The sequence below is a fragment of the Engraulis encrasicolus genome, chromosome 14 (genome assembly GCF_034702125.1).
Source record: "Engraulis encrasicolus isolate BLACKSEA-1 chromosome 14, IST_EnEncr_1.0, whole genome shotgun sequence".
NCBI classification, from domain to species: domain Eukaryota; kingdom Metazoa; phylum Chordata; class Actinopteri; order Clupeiformes; family Engraulidae; genus Engraulis; species Engraulis encrasicolus.
The window spans coordinates 37462876-37489699 of NC_085870.1; the positions used below are offsets into that span (position 1 = coordinate 37462876).

The 26824-nt window shown below is 39.2% G+C and overlaps 1 protein-coding gene across 1 annotated transcript; it reads right to left on the reverse strand.

Moving 5' to 3' along the window:
• Positions 1–11835: 11835 nt before the first annotated feature.
• Positions 11836–24599, reverse strand: LOC134462553 (myosin heavy chain, fast skeletal muscle-like). The gene is made up of 39 exons (XM_063215643.1): positions 23909–24599; positions 23320–23463; positions 23053–23209; positions 22924–22951; positions 22722–22836; positions 22530–22622; positions 22379–22442; positions 22178–22276; positions 21979–22082; positions 21434–21572; positions 21225–21343; positions 20823–20972; positions 20556–20726; positions 20154–20460; positions 19975–20057; positions 19766–19853; positions 19554–19671; positions 19164–19287; positions 18935–19071; positions 18572–18827; positions 17974–18216; positions 17700–17876; positions 17421–17566; positions 17235–17325; positions 16767–17156; positions 16542–16668; positions 15483–15601; positions 15189–15385; positions 14901–15084; positions 14645–14810; positions 14410–14534; positions 14004–14312; positions 13720–13923; positions 13512–13637; positions 13221–13391; positions 12676–12780; positions 12479–12574; positions 12250–12381; positions 11836–11932 (listed from the first exon to the last, which is right to left on the reverse strand). Exons 1-39 carry the CDS (start codon positions 24116–24118, stop codon positions 11915–11917), a joined length of 5832 nt encoding a protein of 1943 aa, XP_063071713.1. The 5' UTR covers positions 24119–24599; the 3' UTR covers positions 11836–11914.
• Between the last annotated feature and the right edge of the window lie 2225 nt (positions 24600–26824).

The following is a 26824-nucleotide window of genomic DNA, read 5'->3' on the forward strand; positions in this document are numbered from 1 at the left end:
TGCACAGCACAGCTAAATTTTAGATAGGTCTACTATGTTTAGGTTACTTGGTGCTGAAAGATTTTGTTAAATAGAAAAAGAGGTCATTACACTTCAATAGAAGGGGTGCATGGCCTTTAATTGCCTGCCCAGTTAGGCTATAAGCATGCAAGCTGCATAGAAGAAAAATTAGTCTAGGCAATGGGTGAAAAAATCGCTCGCAAGGTGATAAAAGCATGAAACTTGGCACAAGTGTTCATTAGGACATGCTTATCAATTTCAGGCGTGGAGCCACCCAGAATTCAATGTTGCATAGCAACAGTTGCTAGGCAAAGCATTTTCTTAAGCAACCAGCATCACGGATAGAGTTTCTTAGCACTTTTGTGGTGTCATGATGTCTGTCCTTGTTCATTAGGACATGCTTATCAGTTTCAGGGGTGGAGCCACCCAGAATTCAATGTTGCATAGCAACGGTTGCTAGGCAAAGCATGTTCCTTAGCAACCAGCATCACAGATAGAGTTTCTTAGCACTTTTGTGGTGTCATGATGTCTGTCCTTGTTCATTAGGACATGCTTATCAGTTTCAAGGGTGGAGCCACCCAGAATTCAATGTTGCATAGCAACTGTTGCTAGGCAAAGCATTTTCCTTAGCAACCCGCATCACGGATAGAGTTTCTTAGCACTTTTATGGTGTCATTATGTCTGCCCTTGTTCATTAGGACATGCCTATCAGTTTCAGGGGTGGAATCACTCAGAATTCAATGCTGCATAGCAATAGTTGCTATACAAACCATTTTCCTTGGCAACCAGCATCACTGATAGTTTCTTAGCACTTTTGTGGTGTCATGATGTCTGAATCTAGAGTACTTGTCCTAATATCACTGCAATAATGGTTAAAGACTTGATATACCTTCAATATCGGAGATAATTTCCTCTTTGTTATTCTTGCCATTCTAACTCGTTCTTGTATTGTGCTCATCTAAATTAAAGAGAGTTTAAACACTCATACAATTTTACAGTTGCTATTCCTGTATCCAAAGAAAAGGGCAATTGCCTGACAACATACAACATTTAGGAATTACACTTTCAAATTCCTGACAGTAAAACACATACAATTCAGATAATGCTTGCTTGGTTCACACCAGACCATACCACAAGTTAGATATGGTCTGTAGACCGCCTACTGATTTCTCATAGAGAGGAGTGGTTTGCGATTGCTAACGGCCATTTATTTGCTGTTATGATTAAGTGTTATCATTTGGTCTATATGTAGCTCATAGCCAATTGTGTCACTTACTGTATATTGAAACAAACTGAAAGCTTCCGTTTGTCAAGTACTGTAATACACATCATCATCTTTCCACCCCTCCCCACTTGCTGATTGGCCCCCAAGATCTAGTTGCCTCGCTGAGGGATAGAATCCATGCAAGCTTTTCAGACTGGAATGTGCAAAGCAACATAGGATTTCCCAGGCTAAGACAACACAACTGATACTGTGTAGGCAGCAGTGGCTTAAGCACTCATTCAAACCCAGATTGTCTGTTTTTGTCTAGATTCAGCCCATTAAGGTTAAGGTTAAGTAAGGATAAGGTTCATAAGAGTGTTTTCCACACCTTCATATATGGCTGAAGAGAGTTTGAGCCCCAGGAACTGTCATTAACTGGCACAGAAAGATGACTGTAACAATGCGATGCCTAAGCACTTGGCAGTGAAATTGTATATTTTGTACACATTGCAATAATCAGGTTAATGATAGAATGGTACGTCAGTAGGTTTTTGGATAGAGAAACAGTACAGCGCTGTTAAAGCTTCTATTCCATTTGATAAAGGTTGAGTGTAAATACTGTAAGAATTAAGTTAAGACAAGGATGTGAAACTTAGGCCAGGGGACCAAATTTGGCCCACGGAACCACTTCGGCCATTAGGCCCGCAAGATCTTTGCAAATTTGTATTACAGTTGGCCCACATACACCATCAACACATAGACAATGTGACTTGAAGGCAAAATTCAGTCCGTCCGATTTAGAGTACTTTTATAAATCCACAAAGCAAAATTTTGTTCATCACAAGAATTATAAGTGTGTCCAGACTAGTGTAACAGCACATATATAGTTTGTTAGTTTTAAATTTGGATATTTGGAGTATACAAAAAGTAATTATATATTAATACAGTAATAGGCAAACAGTACCCATGATTGTAACCAACTGCTAACCTGACAACTATTGGTTAAGAGAAAAACATTTCTTTGCATTTCATGACTATAATCTGCTGCTATTAAACCATATAATTTTAGACAGACTCCATTCATTTTGAAAACATGTTACAGTTGTCTAAATGACTTGTAACACATAATCCATTTAGGATTTTATAATTAGTTTCTGGGTATGCATGTCAATAATCACTTTGTCATTTGACACAACACAGGCAAATGGTGTTGTTCATGCAGGCATCTTTCTTTCCAAAGTTGTAATTTTGTGCTCTGAATGATCAGTATGCAGTAGGCACATGTAAAATTCAGTGATATATGAAATAAAGAGAGGCCTGACTTTAAGTGACACTTAAAGTCCCTCATTACTACAAATGTGTTCAAGAAGAACTTAAGTGAGAATAATATTCACATAATTGCAATGCTTTGTGGTTTCTAGAATGACACCAAAGGAGTCACAATGACACAAGTTGCTATATAACCTTTTAATGTATTAATACAGTGATATAGCGAAGTCAAGATACACATATCATACCACAGAACTGATTAAAAACTGTTGTTGATGTTTGTTGCTCAGGAAAGTTCATTGACTATGAAAGGTCATAATCATACATATTGCAGTATTTGAAGAATTATGATGCATTATTTTAGTGATATTAGGGCAAGGAGTCAATATTTAGACATAACAACAAAATTGCTGGGAATTGTATTACTGATGCTAGTTACTAATGAAGATGCTTTACCCAGCAAATGTTGCTAGGCAACATTGGATTTTGAGTGGCTCCACCCCTGATATTCTGTGATATTTGGGCAAGGAATTAATATTTATACATCATAACACCACAGAATTGCTGGGAACTGTATTACTGATGCTGGTTGCTAAAGAAGATGCTTTACCTAGCAACGGTTGCTAGGCAACATTACATTCTGAGTGGCTTCACCCCTGATATTAAGTAATACTAGGGCAAGGAGTCAATATTTAGACATCATAAAATCACAAAATTGCTGGGAACTGTACTACTGATGCTGGTTGCTAAGGAAGATGCTTTACCTCGCAACGGTTGCTAGGCAGCATTAAATTCTGAGTGGGTCCACCCTTGATATTAACTAATATTAGGGCAAGGAGTCAATATTTAGACACCATAACACCACAAAATTGCTGGGAACTGTATTTCTGATGATGGTTGCTAAGGAAGATGCTTCACCTAGCAACCGTTGCTAGGCAACGCTGAATTCTGAGTGGCTCCACCCCTGAAATTAATAAGCATGTCCTAATGAACATTTGTGCCAAGTTTCACGCTTTTATCACCTTCCGAGCGATTCTCCCATTATATTGCACCCATTGCCTAGACTAAATGGGCTATGGTCAAAAACTCGCTGCCTAGTGTATTTTTTGAGTTGGCCAGAATCAGAATGACACGGTGCAGGTTATGTGCAGAAGCTGAAAGTAGTGTTTATGAAAACTTAAACGACGGTCAAGCCAGTGCACTTTAGCGTGCAGAAATTTCGTCCATCCCCTGTATCTCTCCGTCGCTTGCTCGAGTTCTGTCTGTTGGATGCGCGCATCGCGTTTCCCCCCTGGACACTGCAAAATAGTGAATGGATAAACAGTCGAAAAACTTTGTGTATTCGGCTGGGCAAGACACACAAACTGTTTGAAGTAGCCTAGGTTATGGAGTATGTGCGGACATGATCGCAGTGCAGCGAATTGTGGACTGAAGCACCATCATCCTAGACCAATTTGAGTCCCATGCGTGCGTAAAGGTTTCTTTTCCTCTCCTCAGAGCGCATTTGCCAAGGCACGCAGCATTCCAGACAAGGCGTTCGATAGACAGTTTTATTTGGGCATTGTATTTCGTTTTGTTTTGTGACTAATTTAACTTTGGCTAACGTCAGGAAGATTGGGCTACACTTGGCTTGGAGTTAGGACCTTTCATAATGCCTGGAGTGACGGATGTCCAACAGCAAATTAGTAAACAACACAATGTTGGGTTTTCACAGCTTTAACGACTCTAATTCAAAGTCCAATGTTTAACCGTTTTGAGCAGTTCAGATCCACCATTAACACTTTGTTAGGCAGTTCGTCAGATGGCTTGCTAGCGAGTCACTACCCCTAAACTAAATCACTTTGGAATTACATGTCCTCTGAAATATGTGCCAACATTCATTGTAATTGGTTAAAGTAAGAGTCGTGCTGTGACTTCATTGTTGAAACGTGACCACTTCGGTCGGTCTTCTGTCAGAGCTATGAAGCGCTGGACTTGCTGGCTATTAAGTTATCGGCGGATCAGCAGGGAAGACGCATGTACCATTAAGCCTACAGAGAGGGGGGAGGGGGGTCGTATTTGGCAAAACAGTGAGTTTGCGCGAATTGAGTAATTGGATACACGTTTTCAAGGGTAAATGGTGAGTCTGTTCATAAATATTGAATAGATATGTATGGCAATGTAATTTAATACTTTTAATGAAAGCTTTCAGTCAACCTCAGTCTTGGAGGCCCCTATTTTGTAGCCACAATGGACGAGGCCTAACCCTGGCTGCGTAGTCTGCGTATGCGCAGCGGCGGCCCTGCCCATTTGCCTCAAGATTTGATGTGCTGTGTAATCAGGGATTCTCTTATGCATACCTCGGTTGTAGTGAGTGTTTTTTTTAACTTAATGTTGCCTTTGTATCAGCTCAAACCAGTCTGGCCATTCTCCTCTGATCTCTGCCATCAACAAGCCATTTTTGCCCACAGAATCGCTGCTCACTGCATTTTTTTTCTTTTTTTGTAGCATTCTTTGTAAATCATGGACATGGTTATGTGTGCGTATCCCAGTAGATCAGTCTTTTCTGAAATATTCAAATCAAGCCCTCCGGCACCAGCAACCATGCCATGTCCAAAGTCATTTAAATAACCTGTCTTCTTCATTATGATGCTCAGTTTGAACTGCATCAGATCAGGGCTCTACGCTTAGCTTTTTCATTAGGAGCACCTGTGCCCCTAGTGAAAAAATTTAGGGGCACAGATAAAAATTTAGGAGCACAGTGATTTTTTGTGACGCAGCTTCATTATTAACACACAGATACAGAGAATATACTCTTTCCACACACAAATACACATTCTAGAGGGGTAGGCCTACAATTAAAATCACTTCGGCCACTTTTCCAAATTCCCCCCAGTAAAAGGACTGAACAAAATATTACACATTTATATCTACCACATTAGTTTCTATATGCAGCTGGTGTTCCAATTCAGGCCTACACAGCAGGATCTGGCAGGGTGCTAGGATGAAATTGGTCAGGGGGGCAGATTTTTACAAGAGAGACCAGAGAGGCAATTGCACTTCTGTCCTGAAAATACAATGACTCGCATATGGGTATGCTATGTAGCCTATGAGGCTATGATCAGCCTACCCATGGGTTACACTTTTTTTGTTTTAATTGCATTTGGTACCACAGTAACAGCCACTCAGTAATCTGAACATTACCCTTTGAAAATATAACATTGTTCTATACTTGCATTTTAGAAATGAAACAAAAAAGAGTGGATGCCAACCAAACACATTTCCTCTAAATAACAATTTGGCAATATTGAAGGCTTGCACATCAAAAACGTGCCCTAGGCTACACCCCGAGACTGTCCAACAAAATACTGACTTGACGTGACGTGACGTGATGATGATGACAGTTGAGCAAGTGAGCGCACAGAGAGAGCCTGCTATGTGTCCTCCCTTGCCAACGTCAAGTGTATGTACAAACCGAAGCTATTTCTTCTCACAAAGTTAACAGATTGAGCATTTGTTAGCATTTGTGCTAAGCGGAGAATTAGCAATTCTAGCGCTGAAGTTTCTCTCCAGCTCTTCTCCGTCATTGGAAGCGCTCGATACTCCCGACACTTATCTTATTTCAAAACTCCCCCGACTGTTTGTCTGCCTCTGTTTCTCTGTGCGCGGCGCGCACGCTGTCATTTGCACCTTCTCTCGTTCACACGTTCCTGCGTTTCTCTATGGGGTGTATTTATTTTAGGAGCAAAATACAATTGAAAGGGTTGAAATATCTACTCGCACACATGCGCCCTTCCCATTATTTCGTTCGCACAATCATTTATTTTAGGGGCACATGCGAGCAAAATGCTCGCACTGTAGAGCCCTGCATCAGATCCATGTCTACATGCACAAATGCATTAAGTTGCCACCATGTGATTGGCTGGTCAGAAATTTGCCTCAATGAACAGTTGTAACAGGTGTTCCTAATATAGTGGCCGTTGAGTGTATATCTTCTGTTGCCCAGTCTTGCACTTTACATGTCTGTATGTGTATTGCATAGGTATTCTAGGTGCAATGTATGTGTCAAATCAAGCCCTCCGGCACCAGCAACCATGCCATGTCCAAAGTCATTTAAATAACCTGTCTTCTTCATTATGATGCTCAGTTTGAACTGCATCAGATCCATGTCTACATGCACAAATGCATTAAGTTGCCACCATGTGATTGGCTGGTCAGAAATTTGCCTCAATGAACAGTTGTAACAGGTGTTCCTAATATAGTGGCCGTTGAGTGTATATCTTCTGATGCCCAGTCTTGCACTTTACATGTCTGTATGTGTATTGCATAGGTACTCTAGGTGTAATGTACCGGTATGTGTACTGTCTACGTCTAATTGTCTATGTCCACACTTAAAGTCTACTGTATGTCTATGTCAGCATGGGAAAGTAAGGAACGCAATTTCAATTCTTTGTATGACCAGTGCATGTAAAGAAATTGACAATAAAGCCAACTTCACTTGACTTGACTTGATTCTTGTCCTAAGTTCTGTCTTGGAGAATGGCAACATAGGTTGCCCTGAGCAACTCCTCACTGACTTCAAAGTCAAACTAAGATAATTCATTATTATGTCTAAGGAGAAAGGTACACAAAGTTATCTGGAAGATACGGCTAGACATAGCTATAGGAATGGAAGCTATATGAATGGAAAACGGGAAATGATCCTTGTGACCGGAAAATACGGTTTGTTGTAAAATTGTTAAAAAGACATGTGGTAAAGGGTGGTAATAATGGTGTCAGGCAAGCTACAGAACACTTCCATAGAACTACAAGAACATTTAGCTGCTGATAGTTAATGGTCATTTCAGTGTACACTCTTCAAAAGGCAAAATCTCACTGGATGGCTGATGCATAGAATGCTTTCCTGTATATTCAGAAAGTTGTAAGAATTGCGCAAAAAGTGTCTGGTCCAGAGTTCTCAAGGGGTCGGGTCAGCCCGACAAACCCGACGGGCCCCTTGGGTTCGGGCCGGGTTCGGGTCGAAAATATAAGCATATGGCTCGGGTCGGTTCGGTCCGCGGGCTCAATCTTTTCCGCCCAGTGAAAAAAAAATTAATCAGTTCTGCTGTTTACCGTGAATCATGGCGAATTTCCCCTTGATGGGTCAGTAAAGCTAGGCCTATCTATCTAAATATATGTAGGCCTGCGTAACGAAGGTCTGGCAGGCTGCTGCATGCAACGTTGTGCGCAGTGCTTAATTTGTAAATCACAAGGTACCGGAATGCAAAACAAACATGACATCACAGCGATGATGAGTTGGACAGAGGTCCCTGAACGCACAGAAAAACTACACTGGCTACAATTGCGCAAACGAATAAAAACGGGAAAAAATCTTAGATGCAATTTTAACGATATTGAGTCCCATGTCAGCTCATGGAACCATACTTTTGTTTCTTACACCGCATTCCACATTATTATGCAAATGACATTTTTCGCTGTTTCCCCAAATAATCAATACAAATGACAGTCGTCATAATTTTCAAGTCATCAGCCATTAGAGTACAATTTAAAAGTTTTTGAATGAACCCTCCAATGATAACGGTATTTTTTAAAATAATAAAAAACTTTAAATGCTCTGTTCCACATTATTACGCAAAATAGTTTTGTAGTGTTGTAATCCAAATTTCTTTCTTTTTTTCCCATTTACCTCAAAACAGTTGGAATTTGGTACCTTCTAAATTACATTTCAATGTTCAATACTTGGTGATAAGCTCTTTGTCTTAGTAACTGGAATGCTGCGATTAACATTGAAGTCAATGGTAAGGGGCATTGCATGGGAGTTATGGAGGCCCAGATATCTGATGCTTTGCTCTCAGCTGTTTTTTGTTTTGTTTGGTCTGGTGACCCACACTTCACTCTTCAATATACCCGTAGATTTCCATGCCACGTTTAGGTGCTTTTGAGGTGATGACATTCTAACGCACCAGACATAAAACCCCATTGAAAATGAATGGGATGCTATGTCTGGTGAGTTAGAATGTCATCACCTCCAAAGCACCTACACGTGGCATGGAAATCTACGGGTATATTGAAGAGTGAAGTGTGGGTCACCAGACCAAACAAACAAAAACTGCTGAGAGCAAAGCATCAAGGATATCTAGGCTTCCATAACTCCCATGCAATGCCCTGCCATTGACTTCAATGTTAAACGCAGCATTCCAGTTACAGCTTATGACCAAGTTTTGAACATCGAAATGTAATTTAGAAGGTACCAAATGCCAACTGTTTTGATGTAAATGGGAAAAAAAGAAAGAAATTTGTATTACAACACTACAAAACTGTTTTGCGTAATAATTTGGAACAGAGCATTTTGGGCATTTTAAGTTTTTTGTTATTTAAAAAAATACCGTTATCATTGGAAGGTTCATTCAAAAACTTTTGAATTGTACTCTAATGGCCGATTACTTGAAAATTATGACGACTGTCATTTCTATTGATTATTTAGGAAAACGGCAAAAAATGTCATTTGCGTAATAATGTGAAATGCGGTGTAATAGAAGGGACGGTTGGCAATCCAATGGCTATTTTAAACAACAGCCATAGTAGCCTATTTAATACTGTAATGACAACAACCAATATTTTTAGTTTGATCGCTAACTTTATGCTTAGTAGTCTCAGCAAATGCAGTGCATGGAAATTATGCTTATGAGGTGAAACGAAGCCGAAGCGGTCTTCTATGGAAAGGACAGTGGCTTTCCAATTAGGCTATCCTTTCCCCGTATTCACACAACGTTGGCATATGAGTATTAAACGTTAAATCCACGCTTTGTTGGCGACTTTGTTGCATATAATTTGGCTAATCCGCATGTGCTGTTGCGATATACCACTTCACTATTTAAATGGCTCGTGCGAAGATGGTAAGCGAGCGGCAGCGAAGACAGCGATTTTTCCGGTAGACTTGACTTTTCACACTGACTGTCTGCTCGCGCTTCGGTCTGGTTGAAAATCCCCCCAGCCAATGTTTTATTTGGAGCGTGTAGGCCCTGTTTGAATGAAATATCACATTGTCTTTGCTGTTTTCGTGCTGTTTTCGACTTGTAAGCAACTGTCGGGAAGGAAAGGTGTGCACACACATGGGAGCGCTCGCCAGCCGAGGAAGATCTCATCCTCTCACCTAGGCTATCTGTCTTTTTTGCTACATGGCTTATCCATACATCAACCGTAGCCCAGGTGCCACTAGAAATTAGTAGGCTATATCCAAAACCTTGTGTGCCGGCCAAAATTTGATGAAACTTTTAAACAATGTTTGGCACAGCCAGGCTTTCCATCTCATCCGCGCATATGAACAAACAAGGAGGGAGGGGCAACTTCACGTAGCCTACATTTAATCAGACACTCGGGATGGAAATGTAGTAAGCCTACATTTAGAAGTCAAAACAAAAGGTGGATAGATTGTTGTTGCCGTGAAGCATGAGGCGGTTATTGAAATCGCGCTGTGGATGATTCTGCTTAAATAGCAAGAACGTAAGTTTCCCCATTTTATTATGTTTCTATTGTGGAAAATATCTTTTCACTCATTTACTGCACATAAGTGCCCTTAAAGACCCACCACAACCCGTCATTCTCCATAGGATAACGTGGGGAAACTCGACCCCCGACTTCGGGCCTCGGGCCGGGTTCGGTTAGATAATTCCAGTGATGTGTCGGGTAACATCGGGCTCGGGCTTTAAAAGCCACGGGCCGGGTAGGGTCGGGTTGACATTTTCAGGCCCGTTGAGAACTCTAGTCTGGTCATGCTAAAAGCATTATGGAAAATAATACTGCTGTGAGATGAGAATGAGTTGGATTATTTAAAAATAACTGTGGTATGTGTGCATGACAACGAAATGCACACTAAATTCCTGAAAGCTGGAAGTGCATCCTCTTATGGGTTTGCATGGCTAGTATAGCCATATAAACCTTATTAAAGTTGACGGCCTTTCTAATTTTGTTCAAATATCAGCTTTTTTCCCCCCAATGAATGTTCAAGAGTTAGTCACAAAGTTAAAGCTGTGTTTGAATCTGTATTTGTGTTATATTATGGTAGTACTGTATACCTTGTAGTAGGGGTGTGCGGTATGGACGGTATACTATCGTGCGCGGTATTTTTTCCACCAAGTTATAGATTTTGTCCATACCGCTCTACCGTGATAGCGCATTGCGTCCTGCAGATGGCAGTAGACAACGTTTTGAACATCCACCCGACTGACTGTCTCTCGTAGTTGTAGCAAAAGAATGTGGATGTAGAAAAACAGCAGCACAATCTCATTTAAATATATATATAAATATATATATAAAATGTATAGTTAGTGATTATATAGTTAGTGGTTGTGATTGTATAGTTATAGGTATAGTGATTGTAGTGGTTAGTGATGTATGTGATTTCGATTCTGGTCTCCACAATTGAATGTACAGTGGTGTATGAAAAGCAAGTTAGAAGCTAACAGCCCAAGTCATTCATGTCAATGCTGGTGTCTGACAACAGAAATGTGCTAAATTTATGTGCTAACACTGGTTGCTTTACATTTGCGCCAGCCTTACTAACTGTATGTTACTGTGTCCAGTTGAGATAATATCATTCATGATATCTGGCTGGGTGTTACTAACTGAAATGACTGTTCACTGTTTAAAATGTGATTTAGCTAACGTTAGCACGCTAACCGCTGCTGCAGTGATAGCTGCCATTTAAATGCATTAGTTCTACAATGCATTGCTAGCTGCCTCATGTGAAGGTTTGTTTTTTAACAATAACAGCTTAACCATTAGGATTGGCATAATCACAGATGCAGGCACACATTTCCAAATTACCCTCAGCAACTCCAGAAATAGAAAAAAAGGTCCAATGAACGATTTATTGGACAAAATCCATGTTCAGTTTGACACTCCTCCTTTCCCCAGTTTAACCCCTTCTAGACTTGGTGAAATTGACAAGTGTTGTTGTAGCCTATTGCATTGCAAAATGCATTTTACATAGTTTTTGTTTGTTTTGAAAAGATTTGAATGGCAAGAATTCACACACATTCTAAAAATGCAAATGTAAAAAAAATGCAAATGCAAAAGTAAAAAAAAGGTGTTTTGGACATTTTGCAATGGAATGCTTCAATTTTACACAAATGTAAAATACCGTGATATATACCGTGGCTAAAATTATACTGAGATAAACATTTTTGGCCATATCGCCCACCGCTACCTTGTAGATGTTTGTATGTAGTTTGAATTTAATTGGATGAAAAAGCTTTTGTGTACTGAAAGATTTAGAAGGAATCATACGTTGTAGTTGTATATGTATATGTATATGAGAGTGTAAGTGATTGGATGTAACACATGTTTATACAAACAAAAGTAAATGAGCAGAAAATAAAAGATTGATTGATATTTGATTTATTATCAAATGGTTTTGGGATGTCATATTCTATGACTCCTTTGTTTTTAAATGGTTACTGGTCACTCTGCTTCTTTGCCCTGAAACACATGAAAAAAAAGTACACGTACGTTGGTCAACTTGATGCAATGCAAGTATAATTTGTGTGATTTCATTGTAGATATTAAATTAGATATTAAATTTCAGAGTTTAGTGTTTTTGTTATAGGTTATTCATTTGGTCAACTTGATGCAATGCAGGTATAATTTGTTATAATGACTTAAGATTTAATTGGTTTTAAATTCTTAACATTGTCAGAAATGAAATGTCAGAGTTAAGTGTTGTTTGTTAGAGCTCAGTAATTTCATGAATTATGTATTATTTAATTATGTATGTTTTCCCGTCTAGCTGTCAATACCTTGCCAGCGTCACGGCTCTTGGCCCTCAGCTTATTGACTTGGGACTCTGCGATGTCAGCCCGCTCAACGGCCTCCTCAAGCTCATTCTGCACCTTCCTGCACTTGGAGAGGTGAGTGTTGGCCTGTTCCTCCTGTGAAAAGTACAAGGGTAGTTTCCATATTAAGTGGCAGGATAATACTTCAGTAGCTGCTAACTTCATTTTATCAGATCAGTTAGAGTGTACTCACAGCTTCCTCAGCCTGCCTCTTGTAGGCCTTGACTTTCATCTGAAGTTTGTCCACCAGATCCTGCAGTCTGGTGACATTCTTCTTGTCCTCTTCAGTCTGCACAGTTTTAATGATAAGAACAGTAGTCAGTTGATTAGTTAGTATATTCATGCATGTAATCTGTCAGTGCAGTCTGTCAGTACTGATAATTTCTTAACCTGGTACGTGAGCTCCTTGACTCTCCTCTCATATTTGCGAACACCTTTCACAGCATCAGCTCCACGTCTCTGTTCGCCCTCAACCTCGCCTTCCAGCTCGCGCACCTGTTACAAAAAAAATTCAATTCCATTCCATTCAATTCCAATTTATTAGAGTGTGGTATCACCATAGCATGGTCCATAGCAACATAGCATAAACATAAAAGATTGGATAATAGTAAACATAAATTACTGTACATCAGTAGAAAATAAATGATCAGAGTCAAAAAATAAAAAAGTTCAAATTTCAGATTGAAAATAAAAATATAATGAAATGATGAAGTAATTAATAAGGCTACAAAACAATCTAATCAAGTAACATTGATGTTTTCAGCCTGTAAGTAAGAAGGAGAATCTTGAAATCAGCCCTTGCTTGTATAGGCAGCCAGTGGAGAGAGGCTATAATGGGTGTAATATGGCTGTACTCTAGCAGCAGTATTTTGGACAGCTGAAGACTCCTTGTTGTGGTTGCTGGAGGGCCAGAAAAAAGAGCACTTAAAAAATACCCTGGACTCCAGTTTCTGGAGTTGTTTCTTTCCACCCTTCATGGCCAGGTTCTCAGCCTCATCCAGACGGTGCTGCAGGTCCTTCACAGTGACTTCCAGGTTCTTCTTCATCCTCTCCAGATGAGCACAGGTGTCCTGTTCTTTCTTCAGTTCCTCGGACATCATGGCAGCCTAAAGATAAAAATCTTGCTTAGCTATGTCTTTGTTGAGGAAGAAATAAACATTTTCAGCAAAGCTGTGTCTCTAGGCGTAACAAAAGGCTTGTGCACTAAATTCAACTGTTAAACTCACATCGGTAATGGCCTTCTTGGCCTTGTCTTCTGCATTTCTGGCCTCTTGAACAGTGTCATCAACCTCACCCTGAACCTGGACAAGGTCACTTTCCAGCTTCTTCTTGGTGTTAAGGAGACTGGTATTCTGAGAAGGGGAAAAATAATTATTTCTTTTGAAATAGAGTCTTATATTGCATAAAAACGTTCAGTTTGATTTTGTAGTTTACCTGGGAATGTAGCAGTCCGACACGCTCACTGACATCCACCAGTTCCTGCTCAGCCACTTTGCGGGCTCTCTCTGTCTGTTCCAGGCCGGCTCTCAGCTCCTCAATCTCAGCTACCATCAGGCCATTTCTGCGCTCCACCATGGCAACCTGCTCCTTCATGTCATCTTGTCCTCTGACAGCCTCATCAAGGTGCAGTTGGGCATCCTATGTAGTTAAATAATAATTAGTTAAAATAATTATTTTATCTTTAACACTAACAGATGCGTGGTAGGCTGAAATTATACCTTTAGTTGTCCTTGGACATTCCTGAGCTGCTTCAAAGCTTCAGCTGACTGGCGGTTGGCATGGCTGAGCTGAACTTCCAACTCATTGAGGTCTCCTTCCATCTTCTTCTTGACTCTCAAGGCATCATTTCTGCTCCTGACTTCAGAGTCCAGGGTGCTCTGCATGGTATCAATCACCCTCTGGCTGTTCCTCTTGATTTGTTCCATCTCCTCATCCTTCTCTGCCAGCTTCCTGTCAACCTCACCTTTCACCTGGTTAAGCTCCAGCTGAACACGAAGAATCTTGGACTCTTCATGCTCAAGTGTACCCTGATTTGAAAGACAGTTTGAATGACCTGTATCTGAATTCATGTTTCTCAAACAAAATGACACATTACAGTGAGTTAATTGCTGTTGAAAAACCCACCTCTGCCTCTTCCAGTGCAGTCTGGATTTCTGATTTCTCAGTCTCCACAGTCTTCTTAGCCTTCTCAAGCTCATGAATACTCTTGCCAGTTTCACCAAGTTGCTCAGTGAGATCGGAAATTTCCTCTGTAGAAATGATTAGTATTAGTATATTACTATCAGTATATTCATGTAAATAATGGAAATACATGTATATGGCTATATAGTAATGCAAATATGTGGCAATGTTGGCATACGCTGTAAGTTCTTATTCTCCCTCTTCAGAGTCTCAAGATGATCCAGTGACTCTTCATATGAGTTCTTCATCTTGAAAAGCTCAGTGCTGAGAGAGCGGGCCTCTTTCTGGGCACCTTCCAGTTCAGCCTGGCCCTCCTCAAACTTCTGCTTCCATTCTGCCAGGACCTGAGAAGAAAAACAAGTGTGATGTTTTAAATGTGATATTAGGTTTTTAATCCATGCCATATTCTCTTTTTGTCAGTAAGTCAGTGAGACCTTGTCAAAGTTTCTCTGTTTCTTGTCAAGGTTGGCAGCCAGTGCATTGGCACGCTCCACATCAATCATAAGATCCTCCACTTCACCCTGGAGTCTCTGTTTGGTCTTCTCCAGAGATGCACACTTGGAGTTCACTGCCTCAATTGACTCCTCAGCTTCTTGTAGACGCTGTGCAAGCTTTTTCCTTTAAGAGATGCATTATTGCTCATTTTAAAGAATGTCATTGATTGGCATTTATAAAAGATAAGCAGTAGACAGATTTTAGATTGTATTAAAATCATATCTCACTTGGATTCCTCCAGCTCTTCAGTGCGTTGGATAGCATCAGTCTCATATTTGGCCCTCCACTGAGCCACCTCACCGTTGGCCTTGGACATTCCACGCTGCAGCTCAGCCTTGGCCTCCTGCTCCTCCTCAAACTGCTCTCTGAGCAGGTCACAGTCATGACGGGCTGATTGGACAGCATGAGCCAGGGCATTCTTGGCCTTTAGACAAATATTAAAAATATTGAGTGGACTGATAGCAAAAGAGTGTAGAGTATTTTTTTCTAAACTGCTACTTAATTAAAACTGTCAATCTTACCTTGACTTCCTCCTCAACCCCTCTCTTCAGCTCCTCAATCTGCTGTACATAGGCCTGTTTGCCTCTGGTCAGCTGAGAGACGAGAGCTTCCTTCTCCTCAAGCTGGCGGCCCAACTCACCTTTTGGATAGACAGTACATTTCACTCAAAGTGACTTAACAACATGAACAAGCTTAAAGGGACACTGTGCGGGATTTTTTGTTGTTTATTTCCAGCATCCATGCTACCCATTCACCAATGTTACCTTTTTCATGAATATTTACCACCACCATCAAATTCAAACCGTTCATTATGACTGGGAAAATTGCACTTTTCATACATGAAAAGGGGGATCTTCTCCATGGTCCGCCATTTTGATTTTCCAGAAATAGCCATTTTTAGCTGTAAAACTGATGGTACTTGTGCCATACTAGAAAATATTCGTTTATTACGTAGTATACTTTCATGAAAAGATCAAATTTGGCAATAGGCAACCCAGTTTCAATGAGCAGCATAGTTGCAGTACCCTTTTTGACCATTTCCTGCACAGTGTCCCTTTAAGATAATTGCATCAGGATTACAGAGTATGTAGAGCCCAGCTGGCACCTTTTTACACAGAGGAAGCGGTGTCCTGATCCAGTTTCAATGGTTTGCAGAATTATTGTTGGATATTTTTATTAATGAATCCATTTTTGGTTATGTGATAAATGGGTGGATGAATTTGCACCAAATTCAGTGTGGGTGGGTGAAATTCCAATGAATTGTGTGCTAACAATAATACAATAAGTACGTAACAGTAATAGATAACAATACGTAATAGACGCATGTACAGTACTGATGGACTTTAGGGGGTCAACACTTAAAATGGGAAAGACTTTCAAGATGGTTGACTGGTTTGCATGATAACTTTTCAATGGTATAGAGATTTGCACCAGATCTTGTATGCTAATATTCTATAGATTAACTGATTCCCTTTTGGATGTAAACACTTTGTGTCCCATTTTCATTCACACAAATCATGACCCCAAGTTATGCTTTGATATGGGGTTAATACATTTTCTTTTTTTCTTTTTTCACTTACCATTTTCAGTAGTGAGTCTTGCTTTCTGTGCGCTTGCATCATTAAGCTGACGTGCATTTTCATCTGCCTTTGCTTTAACCTCACTCATTTGGTCCTCAAGGGTGCGACACATCTTTTCCAGATTTGCCTGGGCAATTAAGGTTATTTATGTTAAATATGAGGTTAAAAGATTTATTTATGTTTTCATTTAACCACAATGAATATGCTATTCTCTGAAGGTTATACCTTTGCCTTGGCCACAGCTTCCATGTTGCTGGAGAGGTCATCAATCTCCATTTTGTACTCGCTCTTCTCCTTCTCCAGCTTCTGTTTGACACGCTGAAGGTTGTCAATCTGCTCTCCCAGTTCAGCCACGCTGTCAGCCTGCTTCTTGCGAAGAGCGGATGCAGTAGCTTCATGTTGCAGGGTGGACTCTTCAAGATCACGACGCAGCTTCTGGAACTCAGCTTCACGCTTCTTGTTCATCTCAATCTGAGCAGCAGTGGCCCCACCAGCCTCCTCAAGCCTCTCACTGATCTCCTCAAGTTCCCTGGAGAGATCAGCTCTTTGCTTCTCAATTTTAGCCCGAGCAGCACGCTCAGCTTCAATCTCCTCTTCCAGTTCCTCAATGCGGGCCTGAATATAATGATCAACGTTACTACTTTGGACTTTGTACTATCCAACACAAGGAACATGACTTAAATCATGACTCACCTGAAGTTCTTTAATCTTCTTTTGCAACTGAGCTCCAAGTGATTGCTCATCCTCAATCTTGCTGAGATGCTGACTTATCTCAAAGTCCTTCCTAAATAACAAAAATGAAATTAAGTTAAATCCTAATGCTACCAAATATTTTGTATATTTTCGTATATATGCTATTTATTGTTCGACATGCCATACTTTTTGATTTTCTCCTCAGACTGCTGCTTGTCATTCTCCAAATCCATTATGGCTTCTTGGCTAAGTTTAAGGTCGCCTTCAAGCTTCCTCTTGGCTCTTTCAAGGTCCATGCGGAGTTTCTTCTCCTGCTCCAGTGAACCCTCCAGCTTTGTAAAATGAATGTAGAAAACAAAGTTACATTTGAATTTTTTTTTTTATTATTTCTAAATAAGTCCTATGTTTGGGAATAATTCTTGTTGAAATTCTGATGTATGTTTTGTACAGTTGTACACTACTTACATCATCTACTTGTTGTTCAAGTTTGGTCTTTGATTTTGTCAGAGTGTTGACTTTGTCTTCTTCTGCTTGGAGATCATCCAGAGTCTGCTGGTGTGCCTCTTGGAGGGCTTTCTTCTCCTTGGTCAACTTACCAATGCTCTCATCCTGAGAGGCCATCTCCTCTGTCAGGTTTTTAACCTAAAAGCAATTTGATGTTAATAGGGGTTTAAACGTTTAGAAATGCTCATCTTTTACTACTCATGAGATGAAAATGTATTGTAGTAAACAAAATAACCTTGTTTTCTGTGGCATGTTTCTCCTTCTCCACTTTGGCCAAGGTGAGCTCCAAGTCATCAATGTCCTTCTTCAGCTCAGAGCACTCATCCTCCAGTTTCCTCTTCTTAGCAGTGAGCTCAGCATTGATCTCCTCCTCATCCTCCAGCCTCTCGGTTGTCTCTTTGAGTTTGGCTTCCAGCTGGATTTTGCTCTTAATAAGTCCCTCACACCTCTCTTCAGCATCTGAGAGACACTCAGTTTCCTGGTTGGAAAATGGGTCGAAAAGGCTTGATGATTAAGTTTTCTTTGAAAGGTATTATTATTATTATTATTATTATTATTATTATTATTATTATTATTATTATTATTATTACTGTAACACACAGCTGTTACTGTAACTTGTGGCATTTCTTTTTTTTGGATATGTTTAATTTGTTGTGTGAATGTTTTATTCTTGCCATTAACTTTTTTTCCATTGTTTATTTGAAGCCATTTTTTGAAGCTTAGTTTTATGAAATCAAAAGTTATGTTACCATTTCACAGAACTTAAGATAGATAACTCATCAGCTTATATCATGATAACAGAACTTAATAAAAACTCATAAGGGAGAGCTCACAGATGCTACGGCTAATTGTAGGTCATTCTTTTCCTGGAGTAGGGAAACCATCTTCTCCTCTAATTCCTTCTTCTTTGCAAGGGCATGCTCCAGGTCGGTCTTCATTTTCCCATATTTCTCCTTGATTTCTGCCAGTTCCTTCTCAGTTTCAGCACTCTTCAGAAGTGGCTTGATCTTGAAGTACACTCCCATCCATGGCCAGTTTTTCACATTCATGAATGAGCGGATATTGTACTGGATGGTGTAGATAGCTTCCCTGTGCGTGGGATCATGCATTTTCAATGAGAAGTAATCTTTGTGGACTCAGAAATATTAACAATGTTAATATGTTTTGGTGAAAATGTAGCTTCCCCTCCAAATCACCTCCTTTCCATCATCTTGACAAACTCCCTCCTCATCAGGTAAGCACGGCAGAGCGCTTGAGTCATTGTGACCAGAATTGACAACTTCTCATCTCGCATCTCCTCAAGGGTTCCCAGCAGCCCAGCTTTGAAGAATACCTACAAGAGTTTGTATCATTTAGCATAGATTTTTTTCATTTTCACAGCTCAACAGGTAATATCTTGTGGAAAGGATGTTTTCAGTAATTTACCTTGGTGTGTCCAAACATGTATTGAGTGTGGTCCACATCAATGGAACCCAAGAGCTTCTCTGAAGCCTTCTTGTTGTCAATGAATTGTCCTTCTGGGATAACACTGGCATTCAGCACTTTGTATCTGGAATGTGTAAATGGGCAATGTTTTAAAATGTTAGTGTGAAAAAGTTAACACTGCTATCATTATATCCGAAAACTTGTTTCCATAATGCGTTCTTTGAACCTACTGTATTTGAATATTAGGTTATTATATAAAAGATAGATTAAACTTAACTCAACTGACTTTTTTACACGTTTATAGATAGATAGATAGATAGATAGATAGATAGATAGATAGATAGATAGATAGATAGATAGATAGATAGATAGAAAGAAAACATTTCTAACCTCTGCTTGAAGTCAGCATAAATGATTCTGCTGGGGAAGCCCTTTCTGCAGATCCTGATACCCTCCAGCACACCATTACATCTCAGTTGATGAAGGACCAGGAAGTTCTGCATCAAACCTTAAAAACATATATTGTGCGAAGTTATTAACCTAGTAAAATTCATCCCTCACCCCAAAGGAGTTCTCCAAAGCATGTTAAGCAAATAGCTTACCAGGAGTCTTAGACTCATTAGGAATCAAGCAGCGCACAAAGTGAGGATGGGTGCTCTTCAGATTGGTCATTAGCTTGCCCAAGTTCTCCTGTAGAAAGGGCCACATTAAGCAATGTATATTTTCATTTGGTCATTTTCTGTCACATACATTATCTCACATATGTCACAAAATAATGAATGAGTGCGCTAAATAAAGTTGTATTAGTTACCCTGAAAAGAGCAGACACCGTCTGGAAGGAGCCACCCTTCTTCTTCTTGCCACCCCCCTTGCCACCCTTACCACCGGCGTCAGCTGTGTCATTGATAAAGTAAGGCAGTTAAAAACTTCAGTTTCAATTTCTCAGACTGTAAGGTAAAAATACTGAGGGGAATAAGCATTTTGCAGTACCTTCAGCACCACCCATGGCTGCATACAAGAAGGCCAGCAGTTTCATTGCAGACTTCTGGTACAGCTGCACAACAGAGTCATTCAGTGGGTCCTTGTTCTTGTCCAACCAGCCACTGATGTTGTAGTCCACAGTGCCAGCATAGTGCACAAGGGAGAAGTGGGCCTCTGCCTTACCCTTTGCTGGTTTGGGTTTCTCAAAGCATTTGGTTTTGCCAAGATGCTGATCATACAACTTGCCCTTGAAGGTAGTGTCTGAGGCCTTGGGGAACATGCACTCCTCTTCAAGGATGGAGAAGATACCCAGTGGCTGTTAAAGAAGATCATGTTACCTTTCAGTACATCGGCTCTGCACATTTCAATATGCTTTTGTCAAAATGTGATTTTATTTGTTATATACATTACCTTCTCAATAAGCTCAATGCAAGCAGCCAGATCCATACCAAAGTCAATGAATTCCCACACAATACCGTCTTTCTTGTACTCTTCTTGTTCAAGTACAAACATGGTGTGGTTGAAGAACTGTTGCAGTTTCTCATTGGTAAAGTTGATACACAGTTGTTCCAAGCTGTTGAACTGTTGAAGAAACAGTTAATCAATGAAGTACTAAAAAGCATTAAACTTTCAAATTGAAATGCATTGTGGAACTAAGATCAGTACAAGTATACTCACATCAAAGATCTCAAATCCAGCGATGTCCAGAACACCAATGAAGAACTGTCTTGCTTGTTTGGTGTCCAACATCTCATTGATACGGATGACCATCCACAAAAACATCTTCTCATATACTGACTTACAAAGAGCTGAAACCGAATTGTTCACCTAATGAAAATAATAGGCCATTAAATATTTGTCACCAAAAATGACTGATATACAGTATTACATTGTCATAATCACCATCCAATGTGCAGATAAATGAGAGACTATTAATTTAACATAAATAATTACAGCATTACTGTATATTGTACAGTACATGTAGTGTATAATAGCCTACAGGTACTTCTCCAAGATAAACATAAGCTCACACTAAGAGGCCTAATGAACTTTCCAAGTACATTTTAAATACATACTAACCTGTGGTACAGTTTGGCCTTTGGTCACAAACTCATTTCCGACCTTCACTCTTGGGTAGCACAGAGCCTTCAGCATGTCAGCAGAGTTCAGGCCCATGAGGTAAGCGATTTTGTCGGCCACTGAGTAGAATTCAGAGTTTAGTCTTGTGTTGTTAACACATTTCAATTAGATTTTTATGATGTACTCTGTTTCTGTCATGCAATCCTTACCCTCAGTGCCATCGGGCTCAGCCTGCTCCTCTCTCTGCTTCTGCTTGAAATGCATGGTACCGTGATGCATTACAGCTCCGGTCAGTTTGTAGATGCCAATTTTCTCCTCAGCATTGAAGCCCAGGATATCAATAGCTGTCTGTTAAAGGAAAGGTTTTTGATATGGACTGAGTCATAAATGAATAATTGCTGTGTGCATCAGACAAAACACCTTAAAAAAAGAAAAATAGAATTACATGATTTGCTAAATTGCAAAACAGAATTTTACAACAACAACAAAAACACACACACGCACAGACGATAGCGTTAAGCTCAGTTGTTCTTAAACTTGGACAGCTTTAATGATTGCAGCATTATCTGTCAAATTTAATATAAGCACAATTCTGCAAAATCATTGTGCAACTACCTGTATTCTCAATTTCTATTTGACTTTAAATTTGTACTAGAATCGTTTTTGACCTCATTTTCTTCTAGTCATGCATTAGTATTACTTTCATTCGTATTTTTTTGTTTATTTTCACGCTTCCCCAACTTAAACATCTTACATCAGTAGCAATGAACTCCTCCACATCATCAATGCTCTTGACAGTGATTTCACCTTGGCTGATCATAGGGAAATCATAGGGGTTTTGGGTGATAAGCAGGGCCTCTGAAAAAAATAAGACGATGCATAAGAGGTTCTCATTGTCTTTTCTTTTAGTATAAGCATTTTTTTCAGTCATGTGAGGTAGAGTCGCGTGTTACCAATCAGCTCAGGCTTGTGCCCAGTCATGAGTTGGTAGAAGATATGGTAGCTCCTCTCAGCAGACAGCTGGAATGTCACTCTTGACTTCTCCAGCAGATCTATAATGTATAATTTTGTAATTATTGCATGCTTTGTGAATAGTTTTTTTCCAATGTTTTATTATATTGAATTAATGCACAAATTTATTTTAGAATTCTTACAAGTCTCAATATCAGCAGAAGCCAGCTTGCCAGTTTGGCCAAAATGAATTCTGATGAATTTACCCTTAAGAGATGGAAAAATGTGTTACCCGATTGTTTAAGGAAATGCAATAATTTATCCGCCATTCCGCCAACATTTTCAAATACTCACAAAACGGGAGGAGTTGTCATTCCTCACAGTCTTGGCATTACCATAAGCCTCCAGTAGAGGGTTGGCAGCAATGATCTGGTCCTCCAGTGACCCCTACAGGGCGGTGAAAGCCATTTGATAATAAGACTTTGATATGATTTAAAAGAAAGCTTTCATAGTTACATGCACACTTTTAGAAACATGAATGTTAACCTGGATTTTTCCAGCTGACGCTGCTGCGTCTTTCTTTCCTCCAGACACTGCAATTGTTGCAAAGTACTGGATGACACGCTTAGTGTTCACAGTTTTCCCTGCACCGGATTCTCCACTGGGGGTAAACAGGCAAGAAATAGTATCATCAGGCATGCTTTCTAAAACACTACATAGTCTTACATAATTGGTAATGATTACTTACGTAATAAGGATAGACTGATTCTCACGATCTGGAAAGGTTTTACATTCGATTAGTATAGTACAAGAAATGAACAAGTATATAGACATTAGAAAATGTAGAAATATTGTTTGAAGTCATACATGAACAGACCTTGGAGCATGAATTGATAGGCATTATCAGAGATGGAGAAGATGTGGGGTGGAGCCTCAATCCTCTTCTTGCCTCTGTATCCATTAACAACAACTTGATCGTACACTGGGAGCCACTTGTAGGGGTTCACAGTGACGCAGAACAGCCCAGAGTAGGTCTGATTGAGAGTGAAAATAAAACATTACAATTATTTTTATATCACTTTTTAATATTATATTTACATTTGTATTTAACCAAGGTTAGTTATTTTTTCTCTGTCAATCTTACATAGATCATCCATGCTGCGAAACGCTCTTTGAGGTTGTACAACACAGAAGGCTCATGGAGGTGGGTCATCATGGCCATGTCCTCAATTTTGTCGTACTTTGGAGGATTCATGGGGAAGATTTCATCTTCTTTCACCGTGACTTCCTATAAGATATGAAAATATTGTAAAACAATAACTTGGTTTACGTGACGTTTTTTATGCCGAATCAATAATTTAGAATTAAATAGTTCTGTCGAGTTTGCTTTGATCTTTCATTTAATTCCGAATTGTTAAGTATTTACATGACCTTTTCAAAGTGGAATTAGGCTTTATTCAAAATTAAAGTGATATAATTCGAAATTAAATGTCTCACGTAAACTTAGCCAATATGTAAGTAATTGAAATTGAAAAGAAGGTTCACACTGTTTTAACTACGTTGCACACTTGTAAAACAGAACAGACAAAACGTTTTCTTACCACCTATAATTTTAGCAGGATTGTTTTTTGTGTCTTTATCCATTTCACTTTTTATGCATTTAATTCACATTTCATTGTTCTTTCCATATAATTAGTGTTTTTGTAATACTCTGTTATTTTTTTAATACTTACTTTACTTTTGTCATCCTCCAGAGTTTTGAGTGTGACTTTGCCACCATCTCTTTTCTGTAGAACTGCTTTTACATAATCTTCTTCTTTGTCAACACAAAAGAAAGCCGTTTTGGCATCAAAGGGTCTGGTTTGGGCTTCAATACGTTCCCTTTCTGGCTTGCGGAGGTAGATGGCCGCAGGGCCAAAGCACTCCATATCTCCATCCCCCATGGTGGCAGGTTGGTTATCTGGAGAGAATGCATGTTGAGTTTTCCTTTTCTGGTAACACTTTAGAATAACTACCTATTCACAGCTTTATTAACACTTTATAAATAATGAACTAATTATCAACAAAATGTTTACAAATGCAAGAATTACTGTGTTAACACAGCAGATACAGCGCAGTTGCATCGGTCCTGGAAGCTTCTCCTCCAAAGACCAGAAGGCACGAAGCATGAAACCACATAACACTCAGACAGTAGAAGTTGATTTCCACTCCAGTGTGCAGTCATAGTTTGGTTATTAGTCATTTACAAACATTTAAATGTTAATTATTATTAAATTTAAAAGTAAAGTGTTTATAAAGCTTCGAATAGGTAGTTATTCTAAAGTGTTACCCCTTTTTCTTACCACTTCATTAATGATTTAGTGACCATTTTAATCCGGTTTATCGGTTTTGCATAGTTACATACACACATAATACTTCTGAATATGTTTGTGTGTGTGTGTGTGTGCGTGTGTGTGTCTGTGTCTGTGTGTGTGTGTGTGTGTGTGTGTGTGTGTGTGTGTGTGTGTGTGTGTGTGTGTGTGTGTGTGTGTTTGTGGTTTGTGTGTGTTTGTGTGTGTGTGTGTGTGTCTGTGTATGTGTCTGTGTCTGTGTCTCTGTCTCTGTCTGTGTCTGTGTCTGTGTTTGTGTCTGTGTGTGTGTTTGGTGTGTTTTGTATATGACTTCACTTTTCATGCAAGTATTCAATTTTAATAGATTTCACATAAACCAAAATTGTTGATGTTACAGTCAAACCTTTTGTAATTATTCAGTTTTGTGAATTCTACGTACCTTTTCAAGTCCCAGCAGAAATAGAGATGGTATGTTCAGCGTGTCTGCAAAATTTACAGCATAAGATTCTGTAAATACTAATGTTTTATTGACCATGTAGCATTAACTTGCTGAATCCAAATTATCTTCATGCATGATATATGCAGGCCTTCACCCTTATTGAAAGAATTCTCTTTACCTCACAACTCCCACATCAGCTATCCAAAGGATGTTACTCACCTGTAGGAGGCAGCAGTTGGACTTGAGGACAGCCTCAGCTTCAGTGTCTTATATAGGGTTTCCTTGTTGCTGGTCAGCAGATCAATCCTGCTTTATATGGGCATGTACTTGATGGCATTTTCACCTATGAGAGAGATGGCATCTATTTTCTGTTAACGTACTTTCATCATTTTCTTTTATGGGATTTTTTGTTTTTAGAAGTATTTCTCTGTGTTTGTCGAAGTCCCTTGTGTATTAATTGATGTATTTATCTATAAAGTCACTAATTTCGATGTTCACATATGTTTAAAGATATGCTCATAACCAAACAGGGTAATAGTGTAATGTTTCAGGGTCTCTTTTTAAAATACTTTAAATATAAACTCTATTTATTAGGTCCTTTATGCATAAAGTTTTCATTGAATGATACTTCACTTCAACTCTTACATTGTCATTTTCTTTATCAATCTTTTAAAGGTAAGGGAAATACACTCGCGAAAATTGATAATATACAAATTGAAAATTATAAACATTTCAAAAATGTCTGAGCTGACCTGGTTGCTCGAGCATCCAATAAAATGTTTTCATTTTCTTGAAATTAACACTACTGGTACAATGCCATTTTAGAGGAGATATAACCATTGCTATTTAACAGTATTGAACAAATGTGGTGAAACTGCTGGTGTTTATTCTAAGCATTTTCCTTTGAAGTAATTTAACTGAACACTCAATCTCCTTGTGGACAGCACATAAAACCCTGCCCTCCAAATATTTACAGTTATATTTTTAGGGCTTGGTGAAAGCCAATCTGTGTCGTGGAAAAGTCCCATCACATTGAAACATGATTAATCTTATTTAGTAAATATGTCATTGGATATGGCATATGGCACTGGATTTCAAGTTTATATTTTACAGATCCTTGCAGATATGTTCTTCTCTGTTTTTTATAATTAGGCTGTAAGTCGATCTGCGTGAGCTGAAACCTATCTGGCACATGATGAATTACAGCTATAAGTAAAACCAATAAAAGGCCATCTGATCCGTTTATACCAAGTCCATCTACTTGCATACAGTATATTGCTGAATATGGTATGATATGCGTACGGTAAATGTGGTATACAAATATGGGCCTTGAGTGAGGTCTGTGCTCACTCTGTAGCTCTATACAGTATGTCAGTTTTCCACAAAGCTTTTTAATACATTGACACAGAGGTTTTCTGTAGACTGTGGGATCTGTGCATCTGTTAAGTAACATTTGTTTAACAATTTGTTGTCAAGTAAAGCTTTATGTATCATTTTTGGATCAGCATCTCATAATTGGGGTTGTTTTACCAATTGCCTCAGAAGAAAATAATCCTTATCCTTGTTACTGTTATTCAGTCTGTTCAATATGGTTGAAAGTTTATTGATTTAGTGATGCTATATAATACTAGTGATGCTACATAATACTGCTATATAATTAATGTGATTAGAAAATCAAACAGACAGGTCTAAGTCACTGTTCACATAGCATAGAGAACAATAATGGGTGCTCCCTGTTCTTTGATACTCCACTTACAGAAAGGGTGTTAATTTGAAAGCCTCCACTTCCTCTACTTTGTACAATACCCTTAAAGTGTTATATCCCTTAAATAAAGCACAAGGTTTAAGTGCTTTATCACATTCTATTGAGTGCTTTTTGG